General features: G+C 39.3%; 1 protein-coding gene across 1 annotated transcript in view; it reads left to right on the top strand.

Annotated features, from left to right (window-relative positions):
• Positions 1 to 497: 497 nt before the first annotated feature.
• Positions 498 to 19,723, top strand: part of eloa (elongin A) — an 80,192-nt gene continuing 60,966 nt past the window's right edge. The window contains exon 1 of the mRNA XM_059954464.1: positions 498 to 610. Coding sequence (XP_059810447.1) covers positions 536 to 610 — 75 coding nt within the window. The 5' untranslated portion in view covers positions 498 to 535. The remainder of the gene's footprint in view (positions 611 to 19,723) is intronic.

Genomic DNA, 19,723 nt, shown 5'->3' with positions numbered 1-19,723 from the left:
ATGATTTAAAATGAACAATAATGAACAAATGTATAATTTTGCAAATCTCATCAATCACATGAGCGCGTTGTATCCTCATCTTACTTTTTCCGAAAGTTATATACCATTGAACTATTTTAAGAATGAGAGTAATAATTTTAAGTAGAAATATAATAAAATTTCAGAAGAGCGCCTTAGTTTTGTTAAATTGTAAAACAGGAATGTAAACGTGAGGACAACATCGAATTTTAAAATGCAAGTGATACAGAGATCAGATGTTACATAATTAAACATTTCTATTCCGTGTGGACCTATATAGACACTATTTGATCTAATAAGCAGTTCTACAACATTACGTGCATTTTCTTTTTGTGTGGTACGGCACGATGAGAGTTTGGAAGCACTTGAGCCGACTACTTGCGGAAGCTGGAAGCTGCTGATTCTTCTCTGTGACTATTTGGAGGCAGTCAGGGCAACGCCAATTGGCGCAGGTTCAGATCCGGGTCGGGTGTGCGCGACTACTTCCGGGTGGTTGTTGGGTCAGAAACGGTGGATCATGGCTGCTGACGGGGTGCAGGAGAAGGTTTTAAAGCTGCAGTCTCGTTTGTCAGCGACCCAGGAGCCCAAGAAGGTAAACGATCGCCTGCTGCAGGGCCTCCACGGCATCTCGGTGCTCTGCAGTGGAATAAAACCCAGGACGGGGTAAATAACGCTACCACGAAAAAGGCGTTTGACTAACGCTTCTGAAACCAGCTTAATACTCCATTAATTAATAATAAATTAAACTAGTGGAAATCAATGGGTCAGGAGCCAGTGATCATTGCGCTGGCGTGTTTACCTAGCGGTTAAGGAGCTTGTGTTGTCCTGTTGAGTTTCCGTTAATTTAAAAAAAAGCATAATCAGAATGCGAAATAATCTCCGTTCTGTAGTGTAGGAAAGTGATGACATTGTATTCTTTAGACCTCACTGGAGTCCTGATATAATTTTTTTAAAAGTATACGTAGTCGTAAGTTTTTTGAAACCGGACGTGGTTTGCTATTGCTTTGGCATTAATTTTTTTTGTGTACCACCGACCATAAGTCAAGTAGACACTGCTGAAACTATTCAAATTAATTTATGTAAATAACCTGTGAATAATCTTCGAGTGAGTACTGAAAATCCAGAATGACAAATTTCTACATATTTCTGCCTTCGTAACTCAAATCAATGTCTACAAAACTAGTTCTTTGTGTTATGTGGGCTCTTTAAATTAAGCTTGCTGAATTGCTAATATAACTTTTAGTACATTATTGATAATGTAAATTTCTTCTCTAGTTCTTTACCATAATTCCAGATCAAATGGGCAGACCTCCCTTTGCCAAGATTGGAGGGATAATATTCATTGATAAAGCCCTGTTACTATAGCTACTTATTGAAATTGGAGTTGTCTGGAAAGTGATAGAAAGGGAAGTTAGTGTTTGAAGGTTACAACTTTTAATATTTATTAAGATCTGTGTTGCTGTAAATGATGAAGTGACTTTGTTGATTGCATTCTGATGTGGAGTGGGATGTGGGAAAATAGGGCTTTTAAAACCAAATTGTGCTTAAATGAATTTAATGGAAATCAAACTTAATCTGTTATTGAATGTGTAACTTTTTTTCATTGTTGTTTTGATATTTGTATGAGCCATGTGTTCTTTGTTGTGTGTTTATTATGGTAGCTAGTCAAATTAGTGAGGGCATGGTAAAAGTAAAGGGGAATAAGTTAAGTATTCTTGCTAATTTTGATCCTTTATGAGCAATTAGCAAACATTCAATCTCAAACCAATATTAAGCAAAGTAGTGGCAAAGTAAATGCAAAATCAAAACATGCACAACTGCATTTTGTCATCAAAGATGTCAGATCTTTGGAACAATCATTTCACTGGAGCTGAGGGTGCATCATGTAAATTTAACAACCCCCTGGTGGTTGCAGGCTAGCAGTAATTGATTTGATTTTGGATTAGTTTTTGCTGCTACATTTCTACTGCTGCTTTGTTTATATCTTTGCTGTGTGTTGGACAGCTGAAATGCTTGGATTTGATGTATTACTTTAAGAACTTTAAAGGTATGTACACACACACTAATATATATTAGAGAGAGAACTAGTCAATTAGTGCATTACTCGTATTCTTACAGGATAATACTAGGCTGATTACTAAAAATGAATAATTATAGCTGATTTATATACATATACATTGCACTGATCGACTAGTTGCTTGTGAGGGGTGATTTGGGGTTCTAAGTTACTGAGTATTTTGATATAACTGACTTGCTACGCTACATCTGAAGACTAGGTAACTAATTAACTGTATATGTTTGGAATTGCAGTAATATATATAGATCAAGCAAATTCTCTTGCAGGACGTTAAATTATATAATCTGGCAAATTCATGCTAATTTTTATTTGATTACTATTCAAGTATTTTTGAAGTGATTTCTGTTGGGAACTGAAATCACTTCTTGTGGTGAGGTTTGAACATGCATTTTTCAGATGCAAGGGATTATTAATGTATCTTAATGCTACTGTACCTATATTGGATATTGCACTTTGATTCCAAATGATCAGCAGGCTTAGGTTGCTGATGTTGTGAAAAACATTCAGCAAAGTCATCTTGGCTCATTTTTTAACACATACAAAAGCTGGAAGAATTCAGCCAGCCAAGCAGTATCTATGGAAAAGAGTAAATAATCGATGTTTCAAGCTGAGACCCTCATCAGGATTGGAATACTCCAGCCCAAAACGTCATCTGTTTACTCTTTTCCACAGATACTTCCTGGCCCGCTGAGTTCCTCCAGCAGTTTGTTTGTGTGTTACTTGGATTTCCAACATCTGCAGATTTTTGCTTCTTTGGCTCATTTGGTACCTTACCTTCCAGAATCAGAAGATTTGTGTTCAAATGCAAAATACTGTAGATACTGGGACTCTGAAAATGTTGGAAATGTACATAAAAACCAGGCAGCAATTATGAAGAGAAAAGCTGAATTAGCATTTTCTAGAATTCTTCTGGTATTCTTGACAAATATTATTCCTTCATTTAAAGCCAGCTATCGATAGATCATCAATGTATTATTTTCCTGCTGATGGGCACTATAATACTCACAAATTGGAGTTTGTAAACCAAAATAACTGATGGTGTTTGGGACGGATGGGGTGTAAAGTGTCAAAAGTTGTTCTGTTTTTCACCCCAACTGTTCTGCTCCATTACCACCCTTGTCCTTAATACCTTTGAAATCAAAAATAAGCTAAGAAAGTATGAGGTAAGCTGCTGTGAATCTACTTGGATAATGATAACCAATGTGAATATTTTCACCAGATGAGCACAATGTACCCTGCCAAGGGTTTCAACGTTGTTTTGTTCCTTTATTAATTAAATTCTCAACAGTTATCCATGTGGAAAACTTAATCATGGGGGATTCTTTCACAGTTGTTTTCATTTGACTGTAGACAGAAGAGTTAAAGACTTTAAAAATTCTTTATTGGGTTGCTGACCAGCTTTAAATGCCCATTCCTAGTTGCCTTTAGGAAGGTCTCATTGAGTTGTTGTCAGTTTTGATGTTGTACATTTTCCTAAATGTTTATTAGTTCCAGTTTTTGATGCAGTTTCACGGTAGGATGGCATATGACTTGAGGGGAAGCTATTAGTGGTCATGTTACCATGGCTCCTCTTTTCATTTTGTCGGGATTGTGGATATGGACTGTGGTGTTGGTGAAGTCTTGCTGAGTTTAGAAACGTTGTCTAAGTAGCATATCTTGCAATCACTGTGCACAGGTGGCAGGGGTGGCAGAGTGTTTATGTTGGTGTATGGAATGCTAATTAAGTTGGCCATTTTAGCATAGATAATGAGATTCCTGAGTATTATTAGAGCTGCACTGATTTGGGCAAACGGATTCCATCATGTATCCCCATGAGATGGAACATGTGCAGATGCTCACTTGCTTCTGCATACTAAATTTGGGTAGGCTGCCCAGTCTTAAGAAAATAATCTATTTTGTGTTATTCTAATCACTCCAGTTTTCAGTATCTAAGTTCCAATAAGTGAATTCCTTTTTTATGTTTTCCAAATTTCACTTTCACTCCCAGGAAAGCTGGATAGCCAGAAGGAAATTGCACATCTGTATAGCCGAGGTTTGGTTAATGGGTGTTTGCTGAACACCAGTCATGTTACGGATTTTGATTCCATGATAGATAGCTTTGTAGTAATCTATGCAAGATGATAAGCTGAGGAAGTGCAAGGTTGTACTATTTATTTCCTGTTGTCAATCTGCAAAAATGTTGGTTTCCTGATTAATTAGCAAACTTTGAGCTCTTTATTAAATCTAATGGCATAAAGAATGTTGTTCCTGTCTTCAATGATTCGTCTTCACTTTGAGCAGTCACAGACCTGGAATTTCCTGTGAATCAATGGGAGTTATCTTTGCTTTCCAAAGATGTTTCAAAAATTAATTCTATCAGGCCAGCTGATAACCTTTTTGCTGTGATGGTGACACAAATGAATATCAAGAGGATGTTTCCTGTGGTGGGGGAGGCTAAGACCAGAGGACACAGCCTCAGAATAGAGGGATGTCCTTTTACAGTAGAGATAAGGGAGAATTTCTTTAGCCAGAGAGTGGTAAATCTGTGGAATTCATGCCACAGGTGGCTGTGGATGCCAACTCATTGGATGTATTTAAGGCAGAGGTTGATAGATTCTTGATTATTCAGGGCATGAAAGGATACGGGGAGAAGGCCAGAGATTGGCACTGAGGGAGAAAAGGGATCAGCCATGATGAAATTGTGGAGCAGAGTTGATGGGCCAAATATCCTAATTCTGCTCCTATATCTTATGCAATGCAGATATTCAAATTAGAGCAACAAGTAATCTGCTGGAGGAACGCAGTAGATTGAGCAGCGTCTGGTGAGAGCAGGGATGAAGTGGGGGGTAGAATTGTTGGTGTTCCGAGTCACTGACAATTCCGGTACTGGTGGTGAGTAATTTGGGTCCTGATGCAGGGTTTCAACCTAAAACCTTGAAACTCCATCTCCCATTACCCTCCATCCTCCCTCAACAGACGCTGCTTGACCCACTGAGTTCCTTCACCAGATTGTTGTTGACTGGTGGAGCTGTGGGAGTATAGTGTCTGTCTCAGGAGTTAGTTGTTGGCATGTAAATGACTTGGCCTACCCATTGAAGCTGACTGACTGTAGTTAGGGTCTGAAAATGCTGGGGATGTTGTCACTGATTTGGTTTGCTTATCTTGCTACTGGATTTGGAGGATTTTGTAGAGGTAGCATTGATGGTACTTTGGCAATGATTTGTTATGGTGATAAACCAGTTTACATTTGTTGAAATAGTACTTTGAGGGAGGAGAAAAAAGCTTTAACATCACTGTTAGAAGCATGAAACTTGCCAAGTTTCTGGCTAAATTGCTATGAAATGATATTTCCAGGAAGTACATGGATGGATATTAGCTATGGCTATTTATGTCTGCTGAAGGAGTTGACCACCTAATTCAAAAGTCAGTTTTAAAATTGCAGTTTATATGGGTATTTTTTATTCAAATTAAAGAAACCACATTTCTGTGTACACTGAAATACCACAGGTGTCATAACTCCAAATATGGAATAAATTATTAGTAATCTCTATCTACTATCAAATGAATTTATGTTGAAGTAACTGTGTTCTCAAGTCATTTTTTTCACAATATGATTTTATATTGATTTGCTTCTGAATTGTAAAATATTCATTTACTCTTTTCTATCAACAACTTTTACCAGGGACCTGTTGGGAGTTTGATTTGGTTTAAAAAGATTCTTTACAAGTGTCATCAAGCTGTGTACTAACAGAATGACTTCTCTCATTACTTTTTTCATAATGTTCAGTGCCCCTTTGTCTTCCATCTTTAGTTAAAATATTTCACTTGGAGACTGAAACTAAATCTAACATTTAGCGAGGAGCTGCTGAAATTTGTTATTTTTTTCTACTCTGATAAATTCGTATCAAGTATTTTACGCTTAGGGCCAGAAAGAGAGGCTAAATTTAAAGAGCTGCTTTTGAAATTTCTAGAACTCTGCTTTTGATACATTAGTTAAAAACAAACTTCTGCTTTGTGGCTGAGGAATTAGTCAGTAAAGTTTGTGAACTAATGCAACTTCACTAATGAGATAAAGGTAATATTTGCTCACTGTAAGAGTGCTTGTGAAATAAGGTAGTTTACCACTTAACTTGTCTTATTTGCCCTTGCCTGCTTTCTGGAGTTTAGATAATTTTATTGTAATATAACACTTCTAAAGATTACTCATAATAGATCAGGATCCGGATATGGCTGTAGATTTGATAATCTGAACAAAATTGCCTTTTGGCATTTCTTTTTCTTCCTTTGAATAGTTTCCTCCCATTATTGTCTAGGTGCATTCTGAAAATTTTGGTGAAAAAGGAATACTAGTTTTAAGCACCTAATTCTTTTGCAGGGGATTCAGTATTGATGGAGGAGAAAAATATTGCAGATACTTGAATCTGGACTAACAATCTGCTGGAGGAATTTAGAGAGTCAAGCTGCATCTCTGGGAGGAAAGGTCTTGATGTGCATCAACTTCTTCTGAAGCTCGTCACCCTTTCTGGGGTATAGGCCACCAACAGTCTTCTGTCCAGGGCCAGTCTTTCATCTCCCAGGGCTGAGCTTCTGTTATGTTTCTGTAGTGCTGTTTTTTTACAGGATGGGGTTGCTAGCCCTATACTCAACCCGCCTTCTTCCATAGCTGGGTTTGGGACAGTCCATGGTGGAGTTCTTGATGTTCACGTACAAAGCAAAATGTTGACAATTCCTTTTCCTCCTGCAGATACTTAGAATAAAATCTATTAACACTATCTTATATGATATAAATTTGATTTTTTTTGCAGCAGCAGTAGAATGCAAAAACATCACATTTAAGAGTAAGGATATTATACTGCAGTTATGTGAGTCATTGGTGAAGCTGCACTTGGAGTATTGTGTACAGTTTTGCTCAGTCTGTTATAGGAAAGGCATTGGCAAGGTGGGGAGAGTGCAGAAGAGATTTACGAGAATAGTGCCTGGGCTAGAAATGTTGGCCTCGTTAGATCTTTATTCCGTGGAGCACAGGAGAATGAAGGGTAACCTTATAGCTCATAGAAGCTTCTAAATTCATGGTGTATGGATAAGGTGGACTGTCATAGTTTTTCCCTTGAGTTGGGGAGTCAAAAAACTACAAGATAATTACAAGAGGACAGAAGTTGTAAAGAGAATTGGGAGGTAACTTCTTTACACAGAGGGTAGTAAGAAACTGGAATGAGCTGTCAGAAGTGGTGGTTGAGGCAAGTGAAATTGTAACATTTAGGAGGAATTTGAACAGGTACCTGGAGAGGAGGGGCTTGGAAGGTTATGGGCACTTGAGATCAACAGGAAGTTTCAGAATCATCGAATATAGGTCTTCAGGCTCCTGAGTCTCCTCAATGTTAATAAAATGGGATGAAGACCTGTCCCAGATGTTAAGATTCAAGGTAATGCTCATTGCCTTCTCAAGGCATCACCTCTTGAAGAGGAACCATGCCTCTTTGAATCCTCAATGTTGAGGAGGGTTATGCCCATGATGGAGCTGATTGTTTACAACCTTTTGCAGCCTTTTGCGGTACACTGCACTGGAGCCTCTGTATAAGGCTTGTGATACAACCAATCAGGATATTCTACACTGTACAACTATTGAAATTTGCTAATCATTGGCGACATACCAAATCTCCTCAAGTTCAAAGTTCAACATAAATTTATTATCAAAGTACATACGCATATGTTCATTTACAACCCTGAGATTTGTTTTCTGTGGGCATACTCAGTCAAACCAGTAGCCATAATAGAATCAATGAAAGACTACATAACTGGGTGTCAACTAGTATGCAAAAGATAACAAACTGTGCAATATAAAAGAAATAATAATAAATAGATAAGCAATGAGTATCGAGAGCTTGAGATGGAGAATCCTTAAAAGTTAGTCCATAGATTATGGGAATAGCTCAGTGATAGGGCAAATGAAGTTGAGTGAAGTCCTGAGACTCCTGTACCTTCTTCCAGATGGCAGCAGTGAGAAGCAAGCATGACCTGGGTGGTAGGGTCCCTGATGATGGATGCTGCTTTCCTGTGACAACTTCTAATGAAGTATAGCCACTGGCATGCATTCTTTGTGGTTGTATCAATGTCGTGAGCCCAGAATTGATATTCTAAAATGTTGATATCAAAGAACTTGAAACTGTTCACCCTTTCTACTGCTGCCCCTCAATCAGGACTAGTCTGTTTTCTCCCAACTTCCCCTTCCTGAAGTCCACAATCAATTCCTTGGTCCTGTTGACTTTGAGTGTGAGGTTGTTGTTGTGACACCCTTCAACTAGCGGAATCACCTTATTTCTGTATCCCTCATTGATATAATTTGAAGTTTTACCACAACAGTTGAGTCAACTGTGAATTTATAGATGCCATTTAAGCGATTTAACCATACAGTCATAAGTATGGAGAGCAGAGCAATGAACGAAGTATGCATTCTTGATGTCTGCCTGTCTTGATAGTTAGTGATAGGGAGGTGTTATTATTCATCCCTACTGTCTGTGGTATGTCAATGAGGAAGGATATATTTGCAGAGGAAGTTTCAGTGGCCCAGGTTTAGAAGCTTGGTGATTAAAACTGAAAGGTTGATGGTGTTGATCACCAGGCTGTAATTAGCAGCTTACTTATTGCATGTTACACCACTGGCATTTAGGGTCATCCATCTCTGGTGGTGTTCAGGGCTTCTTTCATCATGTCAGTAGCTTCCCCTCTTGTTTATCACTACTGATAGACATGCAAGCCCCAGGTGGAGACTCAGAAATACTGTCACACTCAGATGTAGAAGGATTCTTCCTTGCTGTGTCCATAACAGTTTTGTTAGAACAGACAGGGTTGTTAGCCCTGAGCTGACCATTTAGCTATCTGGGTCATTGAGGCATGCAAACTTCCAAAGCTCATGACCATAAGATGTAGGAGTAGAATTAGGCCATTTGGCCCTTCGAGTCTATTTCTCCATTTCATCATGGCTGATCCATTTTCCCTCTTGGCCCCAATCTCCTGCCTTATCCCTGTATCCCTCCATGCTCTGACCAATCAAGAGTCTTTCAGCCTCTGTCTTAAATATGCGTAAAGACTTGGCCTCCACAGCTGCCTGTGATGTCAAATTCCACAGATTCACTGCTGTTTTGCTGAAGAAATTCCTCCTAAAAGGTCGCCCCTCTATTCTGAGGCTGTGTCCTCTGGTCCTAGACTCACCCACCATAGGAAACATCCTTTCTGCATCACTCTATTGCGGCCTTCAATATTCAATAGCTTTGAATTGGGTCACCCCTCGTTCTTCTAAATTCCGGTGAATACAGGCACAGAACCATCAAACGCTCTTCATGTGGTAAGCTGTTCAATCCTGGAATCATTTTCATGAACCATGACAAGATTGTGGTACTCTTGGAGGAATTAACAGCTGCCTGAGGTACATTTTCCTGTTGTGTGGAGGGTCAGTGAAACTGCTTCTGCTGTAGACCTGTTGCAGGTACTTGTGTAGGCAGGAGTTAATTTTAGTCATAACCAACACCAAAAATACTGCTTGACCCACTGAGTTCCTCTTATTGTTTATTATATCAGATTCAATATTGTTTGGTTCCCTTTTTATTATTGGATACTTCACTGTTATAAATCTCAGTATTTTTTATGTTTGTTCACTCATCCATAAGATTTTTCTATTGCTGATATGTTCCTGTGAACACTGAAGAAAGGATTGTAGATTTTTATTCTTTCATGGGGTGTGATACTGCAGCAAGAGCAGTATTTGTAGTTTTTGGCAGTGAGAAAGGGGAATAGAAGTGAGTTGTCATTTTGTATTACTACATCTACAGTGTTGAAGGTACTCTCAAAGTTAACAAATTTCACGACACTTGCTGGTGATAATAAACCTGATTCTGATGATGAGATATTGCAGGATTTATGGCATCAACGAGCACTGGTTATGTTTTTATGTCAAGGTGGCATACACCTTGGTGGGAAACTTGCAATTGAGGGGGTTACCAAGTATTTTCAGTCCTAGTCATTCTGAGGGATGGAAGTTGAGTAGATAGGGTTGTAAAGCAAGCTTTTGGCACATTGGCCTTCATAAAATAAAAGTATTGAGTACAAGGAATGGGATGTTATGTTGAAGTTGTACAAGACATTGGTGAGGAATAATTTGGAGTATTGTGTGCAGTTTTGTTCACCTACCTACAGGAAGTATGTAAATAAGGTTGAAAGAGTACAGAGAAAATTTACTAGGGTGTTACTGGGTGTCGAAAACCTGAGTTATAAGAAAGATTGAATAGATTAGGACTTTATTCCTTGGAACATAGAAGATTGAGAATTTGATTAAAGTATTCAAAATTATGAGGGGTATAGACAGGGTAAGTGCAAGCAGGCTTTTTTCCACTGAGGTTGGGTGGGACTGTAATCAGAGGTCATGGGTTAAGGGTGAAAGGTGAAAAGTTTAAGGGGAACCTGAGGGGAAACTTCTTCACTCGAGGGTTGTGAGAGTGTGGAATGAGCTCCCTAGCACAAGTGGTGTATGCGAGCTCAATTTCAATATTTAAGAGAAGTTTGGATAGATACATGGCTGGTTGGGGTATGGAGGGCTATGGTTCCGGTGCAGGTCAATGAGAGCAGGCAATTTAAATAGTTTGGCATGGACTTGATTGACCAAAGGGCCCGTTTCTGTGCTGTAATTTTCTATGGCATGAAGTTGCAGGTTTGGGGATACTGTCAAAGATGCCTTGGGGTGATACTGCAGTGCAAGTTGTAGTGTGCTGGTAGAGGAGAGGGTGAGTGGGATGGGGCTAGTGGAGTTTTCTGCATGGTTGTAGAATTTCTCAGGTTGTTGGAAAGCTGTACCTGTCCTTATTTGCAGCTTCTAGATGGTTAAAATGTTTTGGACAGTAATGAGGTGCACCACTTGCTGCAGAATTCCCAGCCTCTGACATGCTGTTACATAGCCTGAAGTATTCATTTGTTATTCCACTTAAATCTCAGTTCAACAGTGATCCCTGAGAAGTTAATATAAAGGGTCGGCAAATGCATTGCCACTTAATGCCAAGTAAAATGCAGACTGTGTAGGTGCCAGATTATGAACATCTCCAACTTGTGATGGAGTTGTTCATAATCTGGCATCTACATAGATGCATTTTACTTGTAATTTTTCAATTTCAGAATATTGTCAAGTTCTTGCTGTGGATGTACTGTAGTGAGTATTGTAGTTGTGAATAGAACAATTTCAATATCAGTGAATTCCCCATGATGGAGAGAATACTGTTGTTGAAGATAGTTGGGATAAAAATCCTCCCCAAGGAATTCTTGTGGTGATAATCTGCAGCTGAGATGATGGACCTTCCTCTACGCTTGATAGTGGAGAGTCATCTTCCTTAATTTTGCTGTGGCTGCTTGAGAACACTATGTCAAATGTTAATCCTTCCATAGTAGATACAAAAGCCTAAAACATGTCGTACCAAGGCGAATAAACTCTTCTAGGGCCAGGTACAAATATTGATTTTAACTAATGCTTCGATGACAAACTCTGCCATCCTTACTAGTGCTATTTATATCCCTGTCATCCATGCCTCTGGATTGGTTAGTCATCTTGTTTACAATCGAATTCCAGTTCTTACTTAGAGTGAGACACTCATCTTTGTTAAAATTCTTTTTCACTGGTTTTATTTCAATGGCTTGCCTCACCAGGCAGTCCCAAAAGCCACTGGCGCAGCACTGTAGTTTTGTGCCATCGAAGTCAATCCAATGGCCATCACAAATGCAGTGTTTTGTAAAGGTCTCACTCTAAGTAAGAACAGGAATTTGATTCTAGTTGGAGGGACAGCAGAAACCTGATTTGGATGAGGACTAACCAATCAGGAGAGATGGATGACAGGGGTATATACACTACTGGACTAGACCTGCCCAGGCGTCATCACGCATGAAGATGACAGAGTTTGTCATCAAAGCATTAGTTAAAATTGATACTTGTACCTGGCTGGAAGCCTGAGAAGAGTTTATTTGTCATATACACCAGGAAAGCACTAGATCCTTGTTCATGTAGCACTAGGCTCAAGGGCAGCTTCTGTCCTGCTGTTTTAAGGCTATTGAACAGTACCCTAGTACAATAAGATGGATTATTGACTTGGTATTGTACCTCATTACAGCCTTGTCTGCCTGCCCTGTAACACTTTATTGTGTATTCTGTTGTTGTTTTCCCTTGTACTATCTCAATGCACTGCTGTAATGAAATGATCTGAATGGATGGAATGCAAAACAGAAGTTTTTCACTGTCTTGATAATGTGTAAAAGGAATAAAACAGTTTACTAATTTAATGGCCACCGCTCTCGGGTCACCTCCTGGAATCCATGCTTTTAACAAAGGTATTAAGCTGTGGAGTGAAATAGTCCCTGTGGGATCTTGTTAAGTGCCAAATTATTGTTGAGTAAGTGAGCTTCCTTCCATAATTTTGCTGGTATTTGAGAGTAGACTAATAACTGTTTGGATTTGCTTTGTTTTTTTTGTATATTTTGATGAAAGGTCATTTTTAGTATTTTTTTGTTTTGCTTTGCTAGTTCTGGAGCTTATCTATAGCACAACAACCAAAATGCATTTCCTGCTGGGCTGTTTTGTTCTTATTATTGAGAATTTTTATTTTAAAAGCGCTTCTCCATTCTGATGCTTTTGATGACTGCATGTGTTGGAATGCAAAGGCTTGATTTGAGTCAGTGGATCTGGAACAATGCCCAAGGTTTTTCAAGTTGGGAATTCTTCTGTTTTCATATTGCTGAATATCTCCTTTGCAATTCGTAAGGCATTTCCATGCTCTGCAGCGAGTTGACTAACGAAGAGCTGACTATTCTGCATATTATTTATTAGTCAGCTAGCTGTGGTTTATTAGAAATACAAATTTTCCAAATACTCAGGCTTTGTACCTGGCCATTTTTATTACCTTTCTCTGAGTACTGTACCAAACTTGCCTTTGTATAATTCATGTGATTATATAGTGTTGTCAATATTTAATTTCTTGTTAATAATTCATGTTATTTTGTTTAAAACTTTGTCCTGTATGCATTATTAAATTGTAGATTCTTGCCACTTAACAATTTTATTGTCAAATGTGTATTTGTTACTTTCCTCTCTTTGCACTGTAATTAAAAATTGTTGATCCTTTGTTTGGATCTGGCCTTTGAATGGTATTAGAATGTGGGTTATTACAGTTGTATGACAATGTTTTGCAGTGGCAAAAGCTCCATTTCTATGTAAATAATTTAATCCAGCAATTCTTTGTTTAAATTATGATCTACTTTACTGAGAAGATCAATTTTTTTTTGTTTTCCCTATATCGTGGTATTTCATTGATCTGAAGGAAAAGTTTGCAAGTTTTGCAGGGAGGCTGCTATCTCGGATATAATATAACTTGTATGCTGACAAATTGTCATTTGATTTTCATCTTTTGGCTGCCTTATAACATTTAGTCCTTCCTTCCTGTTTTCCAACTCTGATTTCTGGCATAACTGATTTTTTAAAGCTCTATACTTTATCTTTGTAGTCTGTGTGAGCACAGGACAGCTTATGGAAGTGTCTGTCATTTCTATTCCCTTCATGATGAACAACAACTTGTGAGATTCATTTTTTTTCTCTCATTACGTTGTATCTTGCATTAAGGCATAGATAGCATTTGTAAATTTTCTATGGTTCTATGGATTATTCTATGGTTCTATGAATACAAGTACTGTAGTAGCTTCCATAGATCAAAGTGCATTCTTTTGCTGTGCAATAAAGAAGTTGATTGAAGAGGATTATTGGTGTCCAGTCAACTACTGAAGTCTATGCTAGATCTGAGTTACTTTGAAAAAGGGCTTGCTGTGTCTTCCTTAATTGATTGCATGTTTTGGTCTTGTCAAGGGCTTTTAACAACATGGTTCTCTTTTATAGTTTTAAAGTAGGTCTATTTCTAGAGTTTATCCAAGTTTAAAAATTTTGCAACAATGTCCCATGTCTGAGACAACTTGAAATAAAGTGGTTATAATGTCAAGTAACAGATTGCAAAATAGTTCTAATATTTTTTTGGTTAAAGTTTGGTAATACAACCCATTCATATGCTGTGCTAGGGAGGGGTTTTAAGTTCTTGACATTCCACGTTCGACAAGCAAGAGTGATCCTGACAAATGGTAGTGTTGACGACATATTTTTGCAGAGGATGGAATTAACTCTTTTTTCTGCAGACTGAGATGTGGTGTTTTTATTTCTGCTCTTAAGTCTGTACTTGTGTCTGTGAACGTGATTTGAATTTACTTTTAATATTTTCTGTATTTGAATAATCAGCAGCTGACACATCCCCTGATGGAGTAATGGTGGCAAAGAGAGTGCAGCTTTATGAAATAGCTCTCCATTCAGTTCATTATCTCTTTCCATTTCCCAGGGCCATACAAACTTAAGCCTACAAGACCGGAGGCTGGATCTTCAGAGGAAGTTACATTTAAACCTATTATCTAGTGAAGTTCAGCAACTTAAAATGTATTCAAGTTATAAAGTGACAGATCTGGAACAACACAAATAAAAATGAGATAATTGTAAATGAGTAGCTGATGGTTGGCATGGATGTCGTGAGCCAAGAAGTCTTTTTTTTTTCAGCTCTATAGCTTTTCAACTCTGTTTCATGACTGGCTTGTTCACCTAACTGCTGACAGATAGTTACAGAATTAAGTGCCTGTACCTGCCACCTTTTCTGGTCAGAAGGCGACTGGAGCAGTGCTAGTTGCTAGGCCAGCCTACTTCTGATTGCCCTTTTTGCCAGCAAACGTAGCCTGCCACTACTTTTTATGTGTGATTGGATGGTAGAATGGCAGGAGGCCTCAGCCTTAGTGAATACCTGGGAAAAATTAGGAATCGTGGGGGAGGAAAAAAAAAGTAGATTTCTGTGGTTACTATGGGTCATGTTGTCATCTGTGTGCTGCTGTTGAATCTTTGAGTAAATCAATACAGTAATATAATGTGTTAGACCACAAGACTTAGGAGCAGAATTAGGCCATTTGGCCCATTGAGTCTGTTCTGCCATTCCATTATGGCTGATTTATTATCCCTCTCAACCCCATTCTCCTACTTTCTTCCCGTAATCTTTGACACCCTGACTAATCAAGAACCTGTCAGACTCCACTATAAATATATCCAATGACTTGGCCTCCACAGCTCTCTGTGGTAATGAATTCCATTGGGCTTATGAAATTCCTCCTCATTTCCATCTTCTACACTACAGAAACAGCCCCTTTGGCCCATCAATCCTTGCCAAACTAATTCTGCCTAATCCCATGGACCCACACCTGGAAGAAATTACCTCATCATAATTGGCCAGTTCTAATACAAGCAGAGAAAACAAGCTAAGTGAATATGTGTCAAGTGAATAAGGCAGAAGATGAGGCAGTTCCTCAAGCTTGCATGCAAGTGGCCACAGAAGGATCAGATTGGGAGTAGGACAGCAAATTGAGGAGGATATAATGCACAAGCTTCAGTTCTGGCGGCAGGTCTTTGATCTGAAATATTAATTTGTTTCTATTTCCACAGATACAGCCCGACTTACTCAATGTTACCAGCAACTTCTGTTTTTATTTCAGATTTCCAGCATTTGCAGTTTTCTGCTTTTTACTTGATGCTTAAACAAAGAGTCATTGAAATTCCATTTTATTTAATTATCATTGTGTGGGGTGTGAGATTGGTGATGGAATTGTACTTGCTTGTCATGCTGAAGATAAGAGTCAGGTGGGTGCTATTTTTGCCACTCAAGCAACTGTACCGTGTCTGAGTGGCTGTTTTTAGCTGCATCAGTAGCTACTAAGTATGGGATTCCCATAGATGGAGGTTGATATCAGTGCAAGTTCAGCTATTCCGAAGTTCTCTGAAGGAACCTCGACAGCCTGCCATATATGGTACCAAAGCAGCTGTGGTTCTGTCTTTCCTACGTTTTCTTCTTGCAGCAGTGTGCTATAAAGACACACTGCTTAGCAGGATGCAGTAATGACTCTGGAAGAGCCTGGACTTAAAATCAATGGGCTTGGATGAACCAAAGAATTTTATTCATGACTTGATGTTTACAATCATGCCTCTGAAGTCATAAATTTGTAAACTCAAATGTCATCTGAGATTCAAGCACATTCTTGGCTGATGTGTAATAAGACTGGAAGAAAGGTGAATAGGTGGGGCTGGTGACAAAGGATAATATTACACCATGAAGTAGAAAACTGCTAGTTAAATTTGCCGACACACTACATTGATTGGCCTAATCTCAAACAATAACAAGGTGGCCTATAGGGAAGAAGTCATCTCTCTGACACAGTGATGTCAAGAAAACAACCTCTCCCTCTATGTTTCAAAAACAGAGGAGCTGGTTGTGGACTACAGGAGGAATTGAGACAGGCTAACCCCTATTGACATCAATGGATCTGGGGTTGAGAGGGTGAACAGCTTTAAGTTACTCGGCATCCACATCACCGAGGACCTCACGTGCTCTGCATAATAATCATAACAGAATCAATGAAAGACCGCATCAACTTGGGCATTCAACCAGTGTGCAAAAGGCAACAAACTGTGCAAATACAAAAAGAAAGAAATAAGAAACAAGCAATAAATATTGAGAACATGAGATGAAGAGTTCTTGAAAGTGAGTCCGTAGGTTGTGGGAACATTTCAATGATGGGGGCAAGTGAAGTTGAGTGCAGTTATTCCCTTTGGTTCAAGAGCTTGATGGTTGAGTGGCAGTAACTGTTTCTGAACCTGGTGGTGTGGGTTTTGAGGCTCCTGTGGGACTTCCCAGATGGCAGCAGTGAGAAGAGAGCATAGCCTGGATGGTGGGGTCCTTGATGATGGCTGCTGCATGTCTATGACAGTGCTCTATGTAGATGTGCTCAATGGTGGGGAAGGCTTTACTTGTGGACCGTATCCACTAGTTTTTATAGGCTTTTCCATCCAAGGGCATTGGTGTTTCCATACCAGGCCATGATACAACCGGTCAATATACTCTCCACCATACAACTATAGAAGTTTCTCAAAGTTTTAGATGACATGCGGAATCTTTGTAAACTTCTAAGAAAGTAAAAATACTGCCATGCTTTCTTCGTAATGATACTTGCTTGTTGGACCCAGGACAGATCCTCTGAATAAAGTTGATGACTCTCCCCATCTCTGATCTCTTGATGAGGACTGGCTCAATGACATCTGTTTTCTTTTGTCCCCTCCTGAAATCAGTAATCAGCTCCTTGGTCTTACGGACATTGAATGCGGCACCACTCAACCAAATTTTCAATCTCCCTCCTCTCTGCTGATTCATCACCACCTTTTATTTGGCCAATAGCAATGGTATCCTCAGCAAATGTAAATATGGAATTGGAGCTGTGTTTAGCTTTATAGTCAAAAGTACAAAGTGTGTAGAGCAGGGGGCTAAGTACACAACCTTGTGGTGTACCTGTGCTGATGGAGCTTGTGGAGGAGATGTTGTTGCCAATCTGAACTGATTGGGGTCTGCAGGTAATGAAATCGAGGATTTAGTTGCACAAGGAGGTATTGAAGCTTGTTGATTAGTTTTGAGTGCATGATGGTATTGGATGTTGAGCTGTCGACAACGAGGAGCTTCCTCGTATGAATCTTCGCTGTCCTGATGTTCCAGAGTGAAGAACAAATGGAATGGCATCTGCTGTTGACCTGTTGTGATGGTAGGGAAATTGGAGCGAATCCAAGTTGCTTCTCAGGGAGGAGTTCAAAGTACATTTATTTTCAAAGAATATGTAAATTATACACAGGCAGTCACAAAGCACGAAACCCAAAGAACCCAGTTTTTTTAAAAAAAGTAAGACCATAACCACTGTGCAGAGAAAGATGGGGGAAAAGACAGATCGTGCAAACGATAGAAGCAAGTGACAGCATTCCGAACCAGACTGAGCCCTTAGATCCATTCCCCAGAGCAGCCGGAGCAGACTCAGGCTCAGTTCACCATATCAGCAGGGCCAAAAACCTGTGAAACTTGCAGAGCCAAAACACAGCAGCCAGAGCAGTTCACAGCTTCAGTGATATATTTCATCAACCAATTTCTCAAAGCACTCCATCACAGTGGATGTATGTGCTACTGGATGATAGTCATCGAGACAGGTTAAAACATTCTTGGGTACCGGTATAATTGAACCCTGCTTGAACTGGTATCTCAGACAGCTGAAGCAAGAGGTTAAAGATATTGGTAACACTCCAGCCAGTTGATCAGCACAGGTCTTTAGTACTTGGCCAGGTACCCCATCTGGGCCGGATGTTTTCTAATGCAGGGGTCACCAACCTTTTTAGCAACATGGACTGGTTTAATATTGACAATATTTTTGCGGACCGACCAACGGGTGGGGCGGGGTGTTAATCATGACCGGAATATAGGTGATAAGTCAACTATAAATCACTTATAAATGACTAATACACTCAATTTTGTTTCTAAAAGGGTTTCTAACGAAGTTAATATTAAACACACATGGCATATTTTCCTTGCATGAATATAGTGATAAGTCAATTATAAGTCATTTATAAGTCAATAGCATCATAACATTTTAAGTAACGTTTGGATATTAAACACACAGTGCATATTTTCCTCATATGAAAATATAAAATCATTGCAACACACCAATATCGCTGAATCAGTGGGAGCCCTGGGCTTGTTTCCCTGCAACAAGATGGTCCCATCGAGGGATGATGGGAGACAGCGATACTCGAAGGGGGTTCCTTACGTCCAGTCTATTCTCACGCACCAGCTGTGAGAAGGATGGTGCAGCCTCAGTCTTTCCCAAAATCCCAGCTAATGTTGGGAACATGTCAAGTATGCCCCTGTCCACTCGCTTGGAGTGTGCGAGTCACCGGTTGCATTAAAGCCATATTTTATGTATGACTCGTCGTATTTTCTGCTGAAAGAAGCTCTTTTTTTTGCAGTCTTGGCCTCAGCTGTCTCCGTGTTATCATCATCATTAAGCATTTTATGTCCCCTACCATCTCTTCCAAAGAAACTCTCAAGGGACATTTGTTTTTTACTCATTGAGTAGTTGTAGGTTAATGACCGACTGACGTCCTCGCGTGGGTAACAACCTCGTGTGTTCAACAGTGGGTGTGATAGGGAATGAGGAAAGGTGCAGCTGACTCATTTCATACTGCCAAATCATACCTTTTCCTCGCGGCCCGGTACCCATCTGCGGCCCGGTTGGGGACCACTGTCCTAATGGATGTTCTCAACTGAGAGACTGAAATCACAGGGTCATCAGGAGCTCTGTGAGTTAATGAAGCCTTTCCTAGTTACCACAGTTTTTCCTCTTCAAAACAACATTTTGGATCTCAGTGCTATGGGACTTCCTGAGGTGTGATTAGTATCATAAATGCATTCTCTGAAGAATTCTTCAAAGTGTTTTATCTCTTGAGGAAAGCCATGGCATTTTTTCCCCCTGTGAATAATAAAGCAGTTCAGTAGAGAATTCTCATTAACTTTGAAAGTCACTGTATTGCCTACCGGCCAAACTACTGAGTACTGTGGGCAGCTCCTGGCAATTTAAAATGTTAAATGTGTGCATTTTCTAATGTTATTGTACTAAGGAGAGAAACAAGTTTAGTCTTGTAGATACTATGTTATGATACTATTTTAAAGATTGTGATTTTTTTTTTGT

Source organism: Hypanus sabinus, chromosome 30 (genome assembly GCF_030144855.1).
Source record: "Hypanus sabinus isolate sHypSab1 chromosome 30, sHypSab1.hap1, whole genome shotgun sequence".
Classification (NCBI taxonomy): Eukaryota; Metazoa; Chordata; class Chondrichthyes; order Myliobatiformes; family Dasyatidae; genus Hypanus; species Hypanus sabinus.
This window is presented reverse-complemented; position numbering and strand designations above follow the sequence as displayed.